Here is a 19,422-nt window from a genome sequence, read left to right on the forward strand (position 1 = left end):
ACCTTTAAAATTATGAGCCCCCAAATCTTAACTCCTGCCAGCACTCACCCATTGGAACTAGTGGCAAAGACATGGAGAGAAAGGCACAGGGCGGGGCCTAAGCGTCCCTGAGCCTCAACTCAACACCCATCCACCGGAATCTCATCTCTGCCTTCACAAGCTCCCTAATAGGACTAGCACAATTCTTGTCTTTAATTAAAATTTTACTTGCTAAAAATTTAACTTTTCAAAAAGAAAGGTATAAACCGCTTTATTCAGATATAAACTTCTAACAAGAACATTTCCAAAATCAACTTTATGGCATTTTCCACAGCACTCATCAGGAAGATTTAATTATAGGTCACACACCTACCACAGCATCCCAGCTCCTGAATTTACTTTCAGTATAAACAGGGACAAAACTAGTATTTCGTATGAAGGGGCTATGATTTGATCGCCATTGTCTAAATCCATGTAAAAGTTAGCAGCACTGTATGTACTGAGGTTCCAGTCATCATTCAGATTTTCCCACTCCTCTTCAGAAGCGTCCCCGCCGTGACGGGTTTTAGGAAGCCTGCTTCACCATCTGGCTCTGTGCTTCCTGTGCGAGCCTCTTGTTCTCCACTCTGTCCTGCCTGTCCCAACCAATCCCATCGTACTGTTACAAACCCTGTTTCAGATGTTTTTGCTCTCCACCAATTTCTTTTCCTATTCTTTTCCTTAACAGTAATTAGAATTCATTTCAAAATGACTTCTCAAGTGTGCACTTTCCAACCTAGAACTAGTCCAGCTTCTGGGAACCAGAATGGCACATGGCCTTCCTCTGTGAAGACGAACAGTCAACAACATGGCAACTCAGCAATCTTTAGGTTTGGGGGAAAATATCACACTCGTACCAGAAAGTTGACTAAGAAATTACGAGGAGATACAAAAGGCCAAAAAGTGAAGACAAAAAAAATTAGAATGAGGAATCATCAAACTCTTCACAATTGGCTTTTTATTTTTAAACAAATTCTTGAAATTCCAGAAAATTGAGAATTACCTCCCATTCTCTCATCAACCTAAAATAACTATTATTTATATATTATCTTCCAATATTCTCTTTCATATGCATATTTTATAAAATCAGCATACATGTAACTTTTTAATCTTTATTCATTTATATGTACATCTTTTAATTATCATTTTAAATGACACGATGTCATTAAATATTCTATTCTGTGCCTTACCAAAATTACTTCAACATTTCACTCTTGTTAGACATTTGATGGGTAGCTTCCCACTCTGGGATTTTAATTAACATGTCAATCAGTATCTTCTCATGGTGGCAGAATTAGATTTCTCTTTTTATTGAAAATTTTTCTTAATGTTGATATATTGCTTTTACAAGAAAAAGGAGAAGAAATGTCATAACCCATCTGTGGAGCATAAATGTTAAGACGAGAGTGCAAACGATAACAGTGAAGCCTAAACACTGTCCAAAGTAAGCCAAACAAGTAACAAAACAGTCACACTGAGTAAACCCACTTACCCCAATGTGCTCACAACCATTTAGGCCCCTACAAACCAGGCAACATACAGAGCAGAGGCAAAAAAATCTAATTGATTGATTAATTAATTAAGTAGAAGCCTGTATAAGTTAACTGGGTGGTGGTTAAAGGGGGTGGGGTGGGGGGAGAGTCACGGGCGTGGAGACAAGCTGGGGAGCCTGGTGGGAACACTAAGGCTGCTGAGACAGCTACAGGCTTCCCTTCAGGAGCGCCACGGTGAGGTCTGGCTCCAGGAAAACAGCGTGTTCCTTGAGAGCTGCTTCAGACTGGTCCCGAAAGAGGAGACTGGCTGTTCTGAGAACCATGGAACAAGCAATCTGGAGGGACCTGACACTCTCTGACTCTGAGGCAGCTGAGGAGTGACACTGCACGCACATTATACCTAACACTGCAACTCAGAACAGACTCGACGGTCAGGCCATGGTATTGAGACAAGAGAAAACACGGTATCTCATGCATTTTCCACTCTTTTATATTATTTAGCCTACCTGCAGTGATCTCCCCCCATCTATGAGTTGAATTTACTTCTGCACTTTTTTTTAAACAACCTTTAGAATTTCAGTTCCAATATTCTAAATTATTCCTTTTGGGGGTAATTAGAAAAAGTGAGGACTTTGGAACTGTTCAGAAAAGGAAATATAAATACAAGGCAAATTCAGTTTTTGAATTGAAGCCTTGGGATGGACAAAGGAGCCAAAGAATGTAAACACGAGGCTACATTCTCGTGACTCCTGTTAAGAGTAAGGGATCAAGTGTACTACAGGGAGGTAAAAGGCAAGGCCTAGAGCCACAGCAGGACACTGTCAGGAGGCCTGAGTAAGGCCTTAACTGGGAAGAGGTAGTATTTGAATAATAAGGTTACCGAAGATATATTTTCACTCTGAACAACCCACTTACTCTTTTTCTCTAGGATCATGATTCCCAGAAGTAAATAACGAAAATCACAAAATTTTAAAAGTATCAGACATTTAGATAAAGGATCAGGTTTTGTTTAAGCCTTAGTATACACATTCTCTGCAAAGCCAAATCAAAGTATCAGCAGCCTGTTCAAACTGTGGGGTTCCCGGAGTTCCCAACAAGCAGGAAATGAGAAAGGGAATCATACAGCACCCAGGACACCACCAGGAGGTCACTGTCATCTACTGATGTGCTGGCATTGTACTTGAGTGAATGTTAAGTGTACACACATGCGCACATGCGCCCACACACACACACACACACACACACACACACACACACGGAGACATGAATAAATTCAAATATGACCTAAGATCTTTAGGGCTTTTGCCACAAATTCTCCTACCCCGGGGCACTGTAAATAACTAACAATGACAGTTAAAGAAGGGTTACTGTTATTTGTACTGGATAAGAAAACATAAAGCAGTAATCTCATTTATCTTTTTTTTTTATATATAAACACAAGTACTTGCCTGGAGAGTGATATTCACCAGCTCCCACCTTTACTGCTACACCTGCTGGTCTGTTCACATTTTTTTTAGAGGATGCTCCCTAAATCTCAGTGACAGGGAAAATTACACCAATTTCATAATAATGTTCCCACTTACATTTGTCCTGCTCACTACTGAGATGTTATTAAGTGTGGAATTTGTTATTTTAGAACAGAACAGTTTGTATGCCTGGTTTTTAAGTGATTCTGGTTCTACTGTAATTTTAAACATAGTTGACATTTTCAATTTTAATTCCTTCACAACACACTCACAATAAACACCTCATACGTGCTGGGTGACCACATCACCATAACCAGTGACACTGGCAGACTTCCCTATTCTTAACAGTCCTTCAGGCTTCATTATGACAAGTATTTTTCCCTAGAAAATATGTCATTAACAGATGTTAAATGGAGGGCATAAATGAAATGTAATAATTTTTTAAAATTTGGAAAATGTCAAGTAGAGTTGGTGGCCTAAAATAAACCAAAAATTTTTTTTTATTTCAACATAAAGAATTGAAGAGGTTAGAAAACATCATAACTAACAAGTTAATTAAAACCACACTCAATCCTAAAAAAAACACAACCACTAACTAGACATTAGAGTTCATAATACAGAGTTTATAATAACTAAAAAGAGCTAATAATTCACAGAACTCCAGTTTGTAAAATATAAAGTAGTCAACACTCCAGTATCATCTGCATCCAGCTATCAACAACCCAGGGAATGTGCTGAGCGGCTCTCAGTAGTAGCCCTGAACATAACTCAGTTGAAGACTGTGGGCCATTAACTTACTGAAATGCATCCAGTCAAAGACCTGCTGTCCCTGAGGACTAGGGGGACCACACACCTTAGTGCCTAAGGGCAGTATTAGTTAATGCCTGTTGTCCAGGAATAACTATTAATAGTACCTCCTTTTATTCTAAAATAAAAGGGTTCTTGGTCATTCTATGTATGCTCCAAATCAGAGAGCTATTTTCCAAAAAGAAGCCCATATTCTAATGATGGTTCCAAATAAATTAGGACTGTTTTATCACAAAAATGATCTCTTTAAACCATAAAAATAAAAACATGGACTCAACCACCATACTTCTAAAGCTGGCACCTTTCTTATCCTACAAGATGACTAAAAACTTCAATCATTTTCTGAGTTGTATATTCAGTATCAAGGTCCTAAAAAACCTAAAGAAATCAACAAAATAATAACACAGCCGTTTCCAACTGTCTTTAGAAACAGTAAATGCCCAAGAAATAACAGCATACCTAAAAAGATCCAGATCCTCAAACAGGTAAGGTATACTTACATAACGTACTGAACTGCCTGCCTACTTCTTTTGGGGGCTCGGGGAGGTGGGTGAGGAGCTGCAGGCAGGGGTGAGAGTGGGATGGGGTACCTAACATAAGAAACACTGAATCAACAGCATGCTTTGCTACCTGCTACCTACACCAACTCTGAGAAGAAAGTATCAATAACCATGATAGCTATTGTGCTATCTAACTGCTTTGGATGCTAACCAAATTTTTCTAAGTTGATTACTAAAGATCATAAATTCTGATAAGCAACTCTTTGGAGTAAATGTGTAACTGAACATGGGCTTCTCCACTGCTCTGAACACTAAGGCTGAACACAAAGTGCATATGCCATCTGGAGAGAGCTGTGTATTAAAGTTGTCACCAGCAACTTAGTTAAAAACTAAACTGAAGTTTGCTTAAATTAACGAACTTTTTAAAACATATTGACAAACAAACTAAAATAAGGGGTCAAACCATGTCACTATAGGAATTTACTAACAGCAATCATGACTATATAAACTAAAAAATATATTTTGTACTCTAATTCTAAAAATACAGGTTACCAACAGTTCTCATATTTCTGTGAATCTTCCACATTTAGAAATGTGTTTTCCTTGAATAAGGGCGTTTCATCTTTAATCAATTTGTGTAGTCAGGATTCAGCTTCATATGGCATCTTACCAATTTATCTGTAGTAAACTGACAAACTTTATCTAGGTAAAACACTACTCAATGATGCCCTAATTTCCTAACAGACAAAGTTCATAGTAAACTGAAGACAGACATACAGAAAAAGGATATTAAGTAATTTTGTAACTGTATCTATGGATACTAGAAAGAAACCAGTATGTCAGAGATACTATGGTCTTTAAGCAGTTTCATCAACTTCATCTGTAGACAATACTAAACCGGAAATGGCAAGATACCATTAGGGTCTTACCAACAGGGTTTTATTACCACATGAATAAAGTATTAAAAAAGAGGTGTTTTATGTGTGTGTGCGTGTGTATGTATGTATAAAAGGTTTCATCTTTAATCATTATAACAAATACACAAAAACTTTATATATTTTATACTATTATAAACACTCCAGATTTGGTTACTCTGAGGTTTCACATTTTCTGTAAAGGATGCGATGCAACAGCAAGCTGATGACTTGACAGGAAGTCACTAATCAACAATTCGGACAGCACCATGTCTGTACCAGGCTGCGCCCACTGCAGTGATCCCTCGGTAATGGGGATTTCCCGTAGAACCTGCACGTTAGCAGCACCACAAGAATGAGTTTAAGCAGGAACAGCGTTTCCAAAAGTGTATTTTACAGAACACCTGGCATTCCGTGGGAAGTTAATTGCATTATATGAAACAAAAAAGAAATACTAGGTTAATCAGATTTTCTTTATTCAGAGCCTTTAATGTGCAAATATGCAGTGTGCTTATTTATAGCACTTTTCCAAACTCATCTGACCACAGAGCCCTTCCAAACCAACACATTCTGGCAAACACCGCCTCATAAAAACACAGCTGTATTTCAGCCCTTCTTTTTAACATGCACATTAATCAATTAGGGCCACCTCTAGTATCGATACAAATATTTTTGCACATTTGAATTATATAAATCTGAAATACTGATATACTGAAATATTAAAAGTCTCATTTTATGTGCCAAACTTGAAATGTGAATTCCAAACACTTAAAAATGTCCATCAAGAAGCATAACAGCAAAGCTATGAGTTGCTATATGAGTTGCTATATTCCAACAGCACTGCAGCTGGTGCACAAGAGTACCTGCCCATTCTTCTCAGTTAGTGTTGGACTTTACACAATTTGAATTATCCAAGAGCTTCAAGAACATAACCCAACCATTAAACACAATCACGACACCTCAAGAAATAAAAGGATGAGCCTCATCTTATGTGATTTATGTGATGCTGACTAATTTCACCATTAAAATTTTACCATTAAAAGTGCCTTCAACTGACAATCAGGCCTCCACTAGAATCTTGGCCAAAAGAATGGTTTGATAGGAATTCTCACAAAACTAAAAATCACTGTCTTACTCCCAGTGCCCAGCTTGTGGTCTCGAAATACCATCTCCCACTGAAAGAACCCAGGGCTTGAAGAAATGTCTAATCCCAGGTCTGAGCCTGGAAGTACCTTGCCATATTAGACATGAAGGAAATTACCAAAGACTACTAAGGTGAAGGGACCGGCTACTAGCCAATCTGAGCACCAATACGATAACTGCAAGGGCCTGAAACAGTAGTTAAGTTTAAGTCCGTGAGTCCATAACAACACGGCAAAGAGGGAGGGGGAGGAAAGGAAGGAGGACGGAAAGCTGACTGTACATCATCAGAGGGACACTGTGACCAACTCATTTTTTGAAAGCCTATAACTTAAGAGAAAGCTTTAGAACTCCACCATTGAATGAATCAGCAAGTATCAGATGAGCCCCAGTTACTCTCTAACTAATACAATGAAGCAGTAATGACAAAGTCACCATTACGCAACCTTGAATGAATCAATGGACTTAAACTGTATTTACTCACTTCCGACTGTACTGACATTTGGGGCTGGAGAACCTTTGTTGTGGGGACAGTCCTGTGCATTGCAGGAAGTTGAGCAGCATCCCTGGCCTCTACCCACTAGACATCTATAGACCCCTCCACGCTAGCTGTGACAACCAAAAATGTCTCCAGACATTGACAAATGTCCCCTGGGGGGCAAACCACCCCTGGCTGGGACCACTCATCTACACACTGCACACCAACAGCTGCTAACTTCAAAACAAAAAAAACAGACATTAGGTACCTCCCTGAGAGAACAGATAACCACCTACAAAGCAGTCCTGCCTCTCCCTCACCAGCAACAATAAGCCTCAATTTAATCAAGTCTCTAGATCCAATGACAGGAAATACCGAAGACAGCAGAGAAGTTAAAAGATACCTGAAGGATGCAATCAGCAAAATCTAGTCCATGGGAAAGTCTACAGGACAAACCTGGTTTCTTTAATAAATAATTTACAAGAGAAAAACAGGGGGAAATCTATAGATTAAGAGACTTCAGAAACATATCCAATAGCAGTATGTGGACTTTATTTTGATTTCAAATCAAACTAACTGCAAAAAAACAAATGTGTAAATGACACTTGTGAGGCAAATGTGAATGCTGCCTGAATAGTCTGATATTAATGATACATTAAGCTTTCAAAGACTAATGATAGTATTGTCATTGCTCTTTTCTTCCTTTTCTTAAAGTCCTTATCTTTGAACGATATATACTGAAACAGTTACAGATAAAATTATGTCTGAGATGTGCCTTAAAACAGTATGTGAGATGGGAAGTGGTGGGGTTTACATAAAATAAAATTAAGCATAAACTGGTCACTGTTAATAAAGCTGGCCACGGGTTCACTGTACTGTCCACTTTTCTAGGTATTTAAAGTTTTTCAAAATAAACTGCTTCAAAAAAATCATTATCTTTAGCAAGTATTCCCTATAATTTAATGGGTCAATAATAACTATACTGCAAGTCCAAGTAGTTCAATTAGTGCAAATACATTCTGCAGTCAGCGCATCCAGGCTCAGAATCGGATATTCTCTGGCATACTTTGAAATTACTGAACAGACTTTGGGTTACTAACAACCTGCTATGAAAAAGTTCCCGGACCAAACTACCTCTGCTCGAGCTCCAGGGTGTGTGGGGGGCTCTGGGATCTCCATGCAGTATTTGTTCAAGCCCTTTAGCAGACGCAAAGCCACTTTGTTGGATTACTATGGGCTATACCTATGTGTTAGGTACACCTGCTACTCTCCTCTGTGAGGTAGTAAGATGGCTAGGCTCACCAATCACAGTCATATCATTTCCATCAACTTCTGGTTTGGTGTCCAATCAGCAATATCAAATACTTGGGTTCCAGCCCTTTTCAGACTATAATCTCAAATTGTCTGCTATCCAGAGCATAAGAGAAGCCCAGCTGAAAGATAGCTCTATGTTTATTAAATGACTGTAAAAATGGCATAAAACTCATAAAAGTGAGAAAATATCCAAACGTGTTTTGAAAGTAAGTCAACCCTTATTCCAATGAATTCTACTTCTTGGCATACATCTGAAGGACATGAAAATACTATGTTGAAGAGATATTTGCATTCCCATGTTCATAAAGCAGCATTATCTACAACTGCCAAGACAAGGAAACAACCTAAGTGTCCATCAAGAGATGAATGGATAAAGAAGTTGTGGTATATATATATACAGACTGGAATATACAGATACAATGGAATATTATTTCAGCCATTAAAAAAAGGAAATCCTGCCATTTGTGACAACACGGACGAAACTCTAAGGGCATTATGCTAAGTGAAATAAGTCAGAGAAAGACAAATACTGTATGAGCTCACTTATACATGGAATCTTAAAACAAAACAACAACAACAAAGCCCCAAACCTGTAGAAAGAGATCAGGTTTGTGGTTACCAGAAGCGGGGCACGGGGAGGAGGGACTGGATGAAGGGTGCCAGAAGGTACAAAATTGAAGATAAACAAAAACTGGGGATGTAATGTACCACATGCTGACTCTAGCTAACACCACTGTTCGGTATATTGACAGTTGTTAAGTGAGCAGACCCTAAGAGTTCCCATCAGAGGGGGAAAAACTTTTTTTTTTGGTAGCTATATGAGATGGTGGATGTTAACTAAACTTACTGTAGTAATCATTCCACAATATATGTAACACTAGTGTTTATGCTGACACCTTCAACTTATACAGTGTTGTACGTCAACTATAGCTCAATAAAACTAGAAGTAAAATAAGTCAACCGAGACGAATGTGCTCTTTTCTTGGTTCCAATAATAAGAGCTACGCAAGCTACTAGCATCCTGGCAGCCTAGCAAAAGAGAAAGTAAACTCCAAATGGGAAGCATCAACATGCCATCAAATCTCACTTTCCAATAACAACATATGTGTTCACATTTTTTTGTTTTTGGCAAATATTTCAAAATCCCTTTAATAAGGCATTAAAAACACAATAAATGATTTGGTCAACACCTAATTACCATTCAGGCACTTCTTCATTTCAGCTTATCCTAAAAGAGTAACACAACAATTGACCCCACGTATTTAATCTGCAAGTTTACTTTTCAACAGGGCAAATGGCCTCCAGATCAAAGAAAAAAGTCATGTAAAATTATAACCTGATTGTGCCAAACAATTCTATTTATCCATATTATTTTATATGTTAAATCACACACACAAAAACCTACTTACCCTTCAAGTTCCTCCTACAAACCACAGAAAAAAATTCAAATTTGCATTTCAGAAAAGGAATAAAGTGACCACAACCTATTCTATAAGACTACTTTTTAAACTCCATGCACATACACTTCAGTCCCTCAAATTTTATTTGCCTCACGCTAATCAAAAAGCAACATAAAAATTATTTACTAAGGAATAAAATCAGATGTATTTTGACCAAAATCAACAGTGAACAAAATACCTGGGAATAGCCAAATTTGGAATAAACTGTTTGTCCATGTAAACTAAATCTTATCCCCAGACTGCAGGTATATAGTTGCCAAAAAGTGGTTTATGTCTGTAATTTAATTGTATTTATGTATACACGTCTCATTCTAATAAAGAACTTGAAGTGGTTTAAGTAGCAAAATTTTGGTAGAATTAGGTGGTTCTTCTCCATCATCCAGCTTGTATCTAAAAGTATTTTTCTTCTTGAACAAAATGTTATGAAATGAAAAGAGCATATACACATTGTTTTTAAAAAACGTAAACACTGAGTCTGATAAAGTGGAACAGCCATATCACACAATCACAAAGGCCAAAACCAGAAGCAGAATTCAATCTCAAAGTAACTGAGAGCTTAATAGCTTCCAATTTTCTTATATTTTCCTACTTACCAATTTATCATTTTCATTGGGCATTTCAAATACACATCTCAATTTAGAATCCATCAATTCATCGGGTTTTGCCTCTTTCCACTAAAAGCAAACAAAACCAAACAATGAGACAGAGGAGATATGATGGGGACAAATAGGTTTCACCTCAAGGGACAACTGAAGGGTTAGTGTAGCTGCCGTGTGTGTTTGTGTGTGTGCGTGTGTGTGCGCGCACGCACGCAGGGGGTTCCCCAGGTCAGCCAGGACTACAGCTGCCTGTACACACTGCGTTATTCTCACCCACCACAGGTACCAGCAATGCCACAGAACTTCCTATAGAACCCTATGAAGAGCTACTATCACAATCCGTTAAAAATCACACTAACATCCCTAGAGATTACAGGACTTTACTCTTAATAGTAGCACTTCAAAATTGTCTCTAAGGACACTATTTCAAAATTCCTTCGTTTTTGAAATGAGTCAGGATTATCTGTAGTGAACAGATTTACAGATTTTGTTAATTTTAAAAATCAGGTTTCTCAATGGAGAACTAAACAAAACCCACAGTTTAAACAACATTCCCCCGGACAACTTCTGTTCAACTTCTCTACTCACCACAGCTTCCATATCTGAAATGTTTGGTGGAGCAAAGATGGTCTGTACCATAAACTTGTGTTTACTCTTCTCATTGGGGTCATAGTCAAAAGGCTGCAGCATTACTAAAGAAGAAGAAAGGACACATGACAGTGACTTCTGCATTTGTTTGCTTCTTTGCATTCCTAGTACTCACTCACTAATTTGCAAATTTAAAGAAAACCAGGAAGGGTGCAAGAAACCACACACTGGATTATTTACAGTAAGGATCCAGAATCAACTTTATGGTTTCCAATTATTTTTAAATTGTCTACCTTTCTGATTTGCTAAGTCTTTAACAACCCACAAAATAAACAAATGTCTATTTAAAAAAAATAAATATCAATCTATGATTGCCCTCTCTAAACTTAAGTTTGGAAAATTTTCAAAACTTTGCCAACATTAACTATTAAAATGCCTATAAACTCAAAATCTAGTAAATTGTCTATTAAAACCACTTATAATATAAACAGGTTTCGCATTAGTATTTAGTGATAACAGCTCTTAAAATTAGACAACTGTAATATTTATAGGAGAAATTCTAAGTAACTTAAAAACTCACTACCATATATTAATGTTCTGATATAACTAATTTTTCTAAAATAGATTTTAAATACACACCTATTCAAGAAGAGTTTATCAATTTGTTTAAATGAGTCTAGGACAACAAAGTGTACAAGGAAGCCATACAGCCTCATGATTTCTAAACTTTTTCCAGCTTCCTAAAAATTATATTCAAATTTTTTTCTGAAGTATTTATGATTTTCAGTGGCCTACAAGAGGGTTTTTAGGTGTTCCATGTGGTTTTAAATTATGTAATATAAATCTAATAAGAGAATATAAAGAATGAATCAGCAATTGTACACAATATGTATACAATATTGTGGAGATTACTTCCCTGCTAATATTTAGATTATTTCTAAGATAGACAAATGTCAACATTTTCAAAAAGATGAAATGAAGCAAATGTAAGAAATATCAATTATATAAGAACATCTTCTTTATAAGGTATGTCTGAGAAGTCCATTAACTCCCATCATGGTTAAAAAAAAATTTTTAAGGGCCAAATATACAGCTGTAGAAAATGCACAGGATAAATGCCCAGAACCCAGATAAGGCACAATATATCTCCAGGAACACCCTTCACTGAACAACCACCCTACACTATTCACTAGAAACTGGATAAAAAGAAAACTTCAAACATGGTTGTGACTTTATGACAGTCATACTTCTAAGGCTACAGCCCATGTAACAAGAGGAAGACAATCTTAGCACATATTAAAGGAGTAAATCCATAAAGCTGCATGCTAAAGGGAGAGAGGGAGAAAAGGAGTGAGTATGTAGACAGAGCCAATCAGGGAAGGCTGCTGGAGGAAGCGTGGCTGGAGTGCCTGCTCACCCGGAAAGGCATTGCACTGAAAACTGGAGTGCCGAGTTCTCAATGGAGGAGAGGGATCAAGGGCGTGCATGGAAACAGTAACTGGTGTGTAAGGAGTTTTTAGTAAGTCAGGTGCTCAATACAAGGGGCTTATGTGGGAGAAAGGGCTTTGAGAAGTATACAGGTTCTTAAGAAATGTTAATACAGTAAAACTTCAGAAAGCTAGAATCCTAAAGAAAAAGGCCTTCTGAATGGTTCCATGGATTCCTAGGGATATAGCTGCTTGCACCAAAATCTGTTTTTAACCATGTGGATAGAAATAATTTTATCTTCTTCCAATTGAGCTAAAAAGGCTTGTGGACTTAGAGAGCAACTTCCAGAACACTCGTACTCACTGCCCACTCTTCTTATTGCCCACCCATCTTCCCCATGAACTGACAGTTCGGTCAGACAAACATGAAAGCAGGCCTGCCAGGCCACCACACCACAAGACTCACTAAAAGCATCTTCTCTAGGGCCTCCTAGCTCTGAGTTTGGGTATACAGTTACTGAGGGAGGATTAAGTGCCCCAAGAACTCTGAGGTCTGTCCTTGACTGCCTCTGCAGTCAGGTTCCACTGATGAACGTCTCAGTGAGCCTGCCCCGGGCGCTCACTCTTTGTATAATTTGCTGTTTTTAATCTGCTGTGGGCTTGAAAACTAGAAAACTGATACAGAATTATTTTAATAGCTTAGGAATACCTATCAGGATTATGCAGGCATGTTTTGTTTTGTTTAACATACACATGCCTAGGTTGTGTCCCCAGAGATTCTAATCTGGAAAGGTCCGCGTGTGTTCCTGCTCTCTGTGCAATTATGGCAGACCTTCACTGAGGTGAGAACTACTGCTAGAAAATAAGGGTAAATGGTCTCTGTGAGGGGCCTGAGAAGTTCTCCCATAAGTAAACTACATCCTCCTACTTGCTTCCTATCGCTCTGCTATGTTAGATGCTATCATGAAAGGATACCGTCAGGGAAGTCTGAGGGCATTAACTCTGGCACCAGCAGACTCCACGGCAGGAGTAAGCAATCCATACATGGAAGGAACCAAGCACACTCCCTGGACTACAAGTAAACACAAAAGGGGATGACAAAACTGAAGTTTTCAAGTGCGGGGCACTGTTGGCATTAACAATAAAAGGCAGAAAGACGCATCTAAGTTTACAGCTATTGGCAAAAAAGAGGCACTGTACATTTTTAAGCAAAAGATTTAGGATAACACCTCCATAGCCGCATGCAATACGTAACAACAGCTAGAGATGTGAATGAATGAGAATGAGCAATCACAAAAATTATACAAAATTTCAAAGACAAAATAATAAGGGCAGAGAATGTGATAGTAAGCTGTAGAAATAAAGAATAGATATAACATTTTTTTGAACGACAGTAACTGCTTACAAACTGACCACATACACCCTCACCCCAAGATAAGACATTTCCTGCAGCAGTTTGCATATAGTAAAAGAACAGCATAAATTCAAGACATGGTTTGCTACCTGAAACAGTCACAGTCAACCCTGGGTCAATAATTCCACTGTTGGGCCTCACACAGTACCGACGAGGTGCTGTAGTCTTCACTTTGAAACACACCTTTCTATCCGATGGATTTCGCAACTTAAGATTTGTAGTGACTACATCTGTGAAGGGGCCTGTAAGGTTTAAAAACCAAAAACAGGGAAAAAAAATTTTAATTGGATTCACACACACACACACACAAGCAGAATTCAAAACTGGATGCACATAACCTCAATTTTATATAGAGTATGTACTGAAAGTCTGTGTACCTAAATATACCTCCAGTTTTATATAAAACAAAGCAGTTTTATTTTCTTCTTCATTCCTTACCAGACTTTATAAAATCACTACATGAACATGTATTGTTCCTATCAAATAAAATGTATTTTGAAAGTTCCAATTTATGAAATAAGCCCAAAATTGTATTCCTAGAGTATGCTCTTACCACATGACTGAAAAGATCGAGATTATCCAGTGGTCTGCAAACCAATGCCAATCTTCAGATTCACCTGACAGAGCCGACCACAAAACCTCTCCATCAGAAGCCAACAAACCCAATGACAGGGTGCTCTTGCTTCACCTCAAGTAAGTTTGATCCCTTCACTCGTTCATTCTTTCACTCACATATTTGTCAAGTGTTTATTAAGAGCACTGTGTCAAATGCTCTACATACAAAGTTTTTTTTAAGCTTTGACTCTACACCCAAACATAAAACTGCAAAACAAAGAACCCAAAAGGTGATGCAGTCCTGCCTGAATTAAATAAGTCCTAAACCATTTTTTGTTTAAAAAACGGGGGAGTGGGGTGTGGAGAAACAGTACCGCCACTTTTGTTCTTGGCCGAAGAAAAGCCTAAAGATATTTTATACAGATTTAGACAATAAACTGAATACCTGTTAATTTGGAGACTGAAGATAAATATGTCTCAATGGAAGCAACAACAACACACTTCTAACTAACCCAAAAGCAATTTTCAGTGGTTTCTGAAACAATTAATTTTAAGTTATACTTTAAATAAAAAAAAAAAAAAAAGCTAGAAGGCTGAAATCAAAGACAATTATAAAGTCTATCTTTCCTTTATTAAATAAACCAGAACAAGCATGTCTTTTAAAACTTTAAAATATTTCTAGTATAGAGTCCAGACTGAGAAGATTCCCCAACTCTGCCAGATAGTTTCCCATTTTGCTGAATATTGGAAAATTATCTTAGACAAAGGCTTGAAGGGGAACAACAGACAATGAAGAGGCACTGGGAAGAGAGCAGGGGCTGAAAGTAGACCTGCCTGATGGCAAGGAGAGGAAAAGAAGAGACTTGAAATGAAAGGCACTCATTTCAGGTCCTAGGAAATGAATTAATTTTATCCTATGCTTAAACTTTGTGAGTTGTAAGATATTTTCTAACAAATAAAGATTTGGAACTGGGATGAAAGGGAAGAGACAGAAATAAGAGAACATTAGAAGAAAACATATAAAGGCAGAGAACCAGTTATGGAAAAAATTCTAATGTGAAATAGACATTTAAATCAACAAGTACACATTTTTTAAAAATATATATACAATATATATAAGTCCTACAATCTTTTGGACGGCTTGCTTGAATTACATGGTCAAGTTAATCACTGCATTTATATATTATTTTACATCCTTTGCTGCTTCTTCAATCCCAATTGCTTGCATTTTTTGGCTAGCAGCTAACTACCCCACCATACACTGGCCCGGGGGAGTGAAGGGGAAAGCTCCAATCTGTCCATTTTGCTGCGTGAATCCACAAAATCGTTGGCTAGAGACACATTTTAAACTGTTAAAACTACAAGTCTTAAAGACATAGATTCCATTTCTTAACATTCTGAAAATCCATAAATTACTACAGGTAACTGAGAATGTGTACATTTTTATGTGACTATTTCAACTAGGAATTTAACATTAGCACTAAGTATAAATTTATTTTTAAAAGTTCCTTAGTAAAATAACAAAAGAAACATTTTACAAAATTTTAATTTTGAACAATCCTATATTTTTATAACATAATTATGTAAGTTTTAATTCGTAATTTTAAATTCAATTTTTTAAACTTCCCCAATTTTAGAGGAAAGTACCAACTATCCAAAACAAGGTAAAATAACTGATTTTTTAAACTGACTTAGAAAATGACCATGTGTCAATTTTCATCAACATATGAATTCTGAAACAGTACTTACATTTTATATTGCCCAAAAGGGATTATAAATCTTAAGTAATAGATCGGTAGTCTTTCTAGACATAAAAATGCAAACTACCTAAAGATGAAGATAATATGTCAAAAGAAAAAAATTCCACCAAAAGCCAAATTCTTTACTGAATATGTTAACCTTATCAGTAAACTGTAAAATTACCTACAATAAAGCCACCTAACAAATGAATTTGAGATTTTCTACTCCACTGTGTCCCTCTAACCAAGCCTCTCAGTAAGGGTTGCCCCCAGCAGCCAGTTCAGAGTCTGAGTCCATTTTCCTGGTTAAAATGCAAAATCAGCAAGTACTAATGACCACTAGCATAATAACCAGATTTAACAGCTGGAAGAGGTCTTAGGCAGAAACATCTGTTCCACCTTTGTGGGTCACAGAAACTCTTTACGAATCTCATGAAAACTATATACTAACCCAGAAAAACATACACAGGCAAATATTCACAACAATTTTACCTTGGGTTTTTCTGGAGGGTGAGGGTGAGATGGGGCGATCTGGGGTGGGGGTGTATCGTGGATCCCTGGAGCCTGCAGGTTTAACAGACCTGATAGAATCTATCCTTACAGGCCCTCAAAAATAGAGAAAAGTTATGTAATTTATCTGCTACAACACAAGCCTAAATCCAGGGTAATACTGCCACTGTCAGGTACTTCTGTCTGACATTAGGACTGGGTGGTGCTACTGTTGGGGGGGAAGAGGAACAGGATGTTAGACGTTTCGCAACACCCGGGTAGATCCACGCAATCAAGTACAGTATTAGGCCCCCATCCCACCAGATCTTCACATACCCCTCCAGAAATCCACATTGGTTTAAGAAAAAAACCCTCTTTCCCAGAAATACATCTATTGTGTAAAACAAGAAACCTTTTTCTCTTTCCCTAAAACTCTGCAAGGTGAGTTTACCATTACAGAAAATTATTCTACCAACAGCAATGTCACTCAGGACACTTAAATCCCTACAAACGTCTGGCCCAGTCAGCACACATGTATGGGTGACACATTCACATGATTCTACCCACATGCATAAATATTCTCTTGCCCTTATTTCAAAACGTTAGAGAAAACCCTCTATCAGATAACTCCTCCCTTAACTTCCCTTAAATCCAAACTCATTTATTTAAGTAAGTTACAGGCATCTGGCTAATTCATTAGTCTTCTACTACAGTCATGCCCAAACATTTACACATTGAAATGCATATTTCATCACAAATTCACTTTCTTCTCCTTTATGTTATAGTTAAGGCATTATATTAAAAAATTTTAACTGTGTATGTCGGTAGGTAATTTTATATATGAATTTCACTTCAGGATGGAAAAATGGGCATTACAAAATATAAAATATCAAAATGGGATATCGTGTCAAATAAGGTTAAAAACCACTGCATTATATCAATAATCTCCTGCTTTACTAATATCCCCTGCAATGCTTACGTGTTTAAACCATTAAGAAAAACAAGTAAATGGTTACCATAAAAAACAGGAGTTAACTTTGCAGGGAGAGGGTACGAGGAGAGCTTTGCAACACACAAGTTCTATTTCTGAACCTGAGCAGTGACTGCAGAGCTACTGACTTCTTGATAATTCTTTATACTGTACATATTTTTCTTTTATGAAAAACAGTAAAGATTTTTTTGTTGTTGTTCTTGTTTTTAAGAAAAGCTGACCCTTGGTGTAAGCTTAAAAAAATTAAACTGAAAAAAAAGTGAAAAGCAGGGCTTCCCTGGTGGTGCAGTGGTTGAGAATCTGCCTGCCAATGCAGGGGACACGGGTTGGAGCCCTGGTCTGGGAAGATCCCACATGCCACGGAGCAACTGGGCCCGTGAGCCACAATTACTGAGCCTGCGCGTCTGGAGCCTGTGCTCCGCAACAAGGGAGGTCGCGATAGTGAGAGGTCCGCGCACAGCGATGAAGAGTGGCCCCTGCTCGCCGCAACTAGAGGAAGCCCTCGCACAGAAACGAAGACCCAACACAGCCAAAAATAAATAAATAAATTAATTAATTTTTTTAAAAAAAGTGAAAAGCAGTGTTTTGATGAAAAAGTGAAACATTCGAAGCAACTTATATAGGAAATAAATACTCATGTTTTGAGGATTTCTAAAACTTAATCCTTGTAATTGAAGACAATTCTGCCATTTGTTCAATATAAATGCTTAGTTTAACATTTAGGAACAATCACTGCAACAGTCCATTTTATGATTACTTGATTGTAAACTAGTCACCAACCACAGATACCATCTGATACCTCCTACTTTACAGATGAAATTTCACTGTTTATATGTAAAAATATACCATATAAAACAAAATTCCACACAGATAACATTTACTTGAACTCTTTTACTGAAAAAACAAAATTAAATTTTAAAACTCCACCTTTTAATTACACAGGCTGCCCTCCTTCAATCTCCCACGCCACTTCCTGTCACTAAGTATTCTATCCTAGCTCTACTACATTATCATTCCCAGTAAGCCAAAGTCCTATTCTCAGTCCCAAATTCTAACAGATGGAAATATAACATACATAAATATGGTCCCTGTGTTAAAAAGTTTGGAAAAAACTTGGAACCTCAAACTTCAAAAACGTAGGAAAAGTTTAGGGCGGCTCACCCAGAAGGATGTCCTAAGTGAGACTAGCCTGACTCCTTTACCTAAAAATATATTTCCGGCATGAAACGCTGTATACCTAAAATTTAGAGCAGGGCTTCCCCGGTGGCGACGTGGTTAAGAATCCGCCTGCCAATGCAGGGGACACAGGCTCGAGCCCTGGTCCAGGAAGATCCCACATGCCGCAGGGCAACTAAGCCTGTGCGCCACAACTACTGAGCCTGTGCTCTAGAGCCCGCGAGCCACAGCTAGTGAGCCTGCGTGCCAAACTACTGAAACTCGCATGCCTAGAGCCCGTGCTCTGCAACAAGAGAAGCCACCATAATGAGAAGCCCACACACCACAAAGAACAGTAGCCCCCGTTTGCCGCAACCAGAGAAAGTGCACAGCAACGAACACCCAATGCAGCCAAAAATAAATAAATAAATAATATATTTTTAAAAAAATGTCATAAAAAAAATTTAGAGCAATGATTTCCTCTTAAATAGTTCTCCAAACCTCCCACTCTTAAAAGGAACACAATTAAGCTAAAAACAGCTAAAAGTAGAACCACTCTGACTAAACAGTTTCTTAAATGGTTATCATATATACCTATTTTGATGTAAATTGCCGTTAAAGTTTTCTTGAAATGCCAGGCTTTGTTTAGTTGCAAAGAAAACTGACTTGGGGGAAATAAGGGGAGAGAGCACTTGGCTTTTCCCCCCGCATTTTGAAAAACTTCAAAGAAATTGAACAGTGAACAATTATGATTATACACCCATAACCTAGACTCTACAATTAACACTTTGCTGTTACTTACTTTGAGACCTATCAATCTACCTAGCCATCTCTGGCCATCCATCCATCTTATTTTGATGCATTCCAAAGTAACT

The 19,422-nt window shown here is 37.7% G+C and overlaps 1 protein-coding gene across 3 annotated transcripts in view; it reads right to left on the bottom strand.

Moving 5' to 3' along the window:
- VAPA (VAMP associated protein A) overlaps positions 1 to 19,422 on the bottom strand; it is a 37,190-nt gene that overhangs the window by 4,787 nt on the left and 12,981 nt on the right. Inside the window, exons 2-5 of one of the 3 annotated variants that reach the window (XM_036874151.1) lie at positions 16,405 to 16,476; positions 13,708 to 13,860; positions 10,778 to 10,881; positions 10,184 to 10,264 (exon numbers count right to left, since the gene is read on the bottom strand). In XM_036874151.1, the coding sequence (XP_036730046.1) occupies positions 10,184 to 10,264; positions 10,778 to 10,881; positions 13,708 to 13,860; positions 16,405 to 16,476 (410 nt within the window). Of the gene's footprint in view, positions 1 to 10,183; positions 10,265 to 10,777; positions 10,882 to 13,707; positions 13,861 to 16,404; positions 16,504 to 19,422 lie in introns of all 3 variants that reach the window. The other 2 variants (XM_036874150.1, XM_036874153.1) reach the window with 2 other exon arrangements.

Source organism: Balaenoptera musculus, chromosome 14 (assembly GCF_009873245.2).
Source record: "Balaenoptera musculus isolate JJ_BM4_2016_0621 chromosome 14, mBalMus1.pri.v3, whole genome shotgun sequence".
NCBI classification, from domain to species: domain Eukaryota; kingdom Metazoa; phylum Chordata; class Mammalia; order Artiodactyla; family Balaenopteridae; genus Balaenoptera; species Balaenoptera musculus.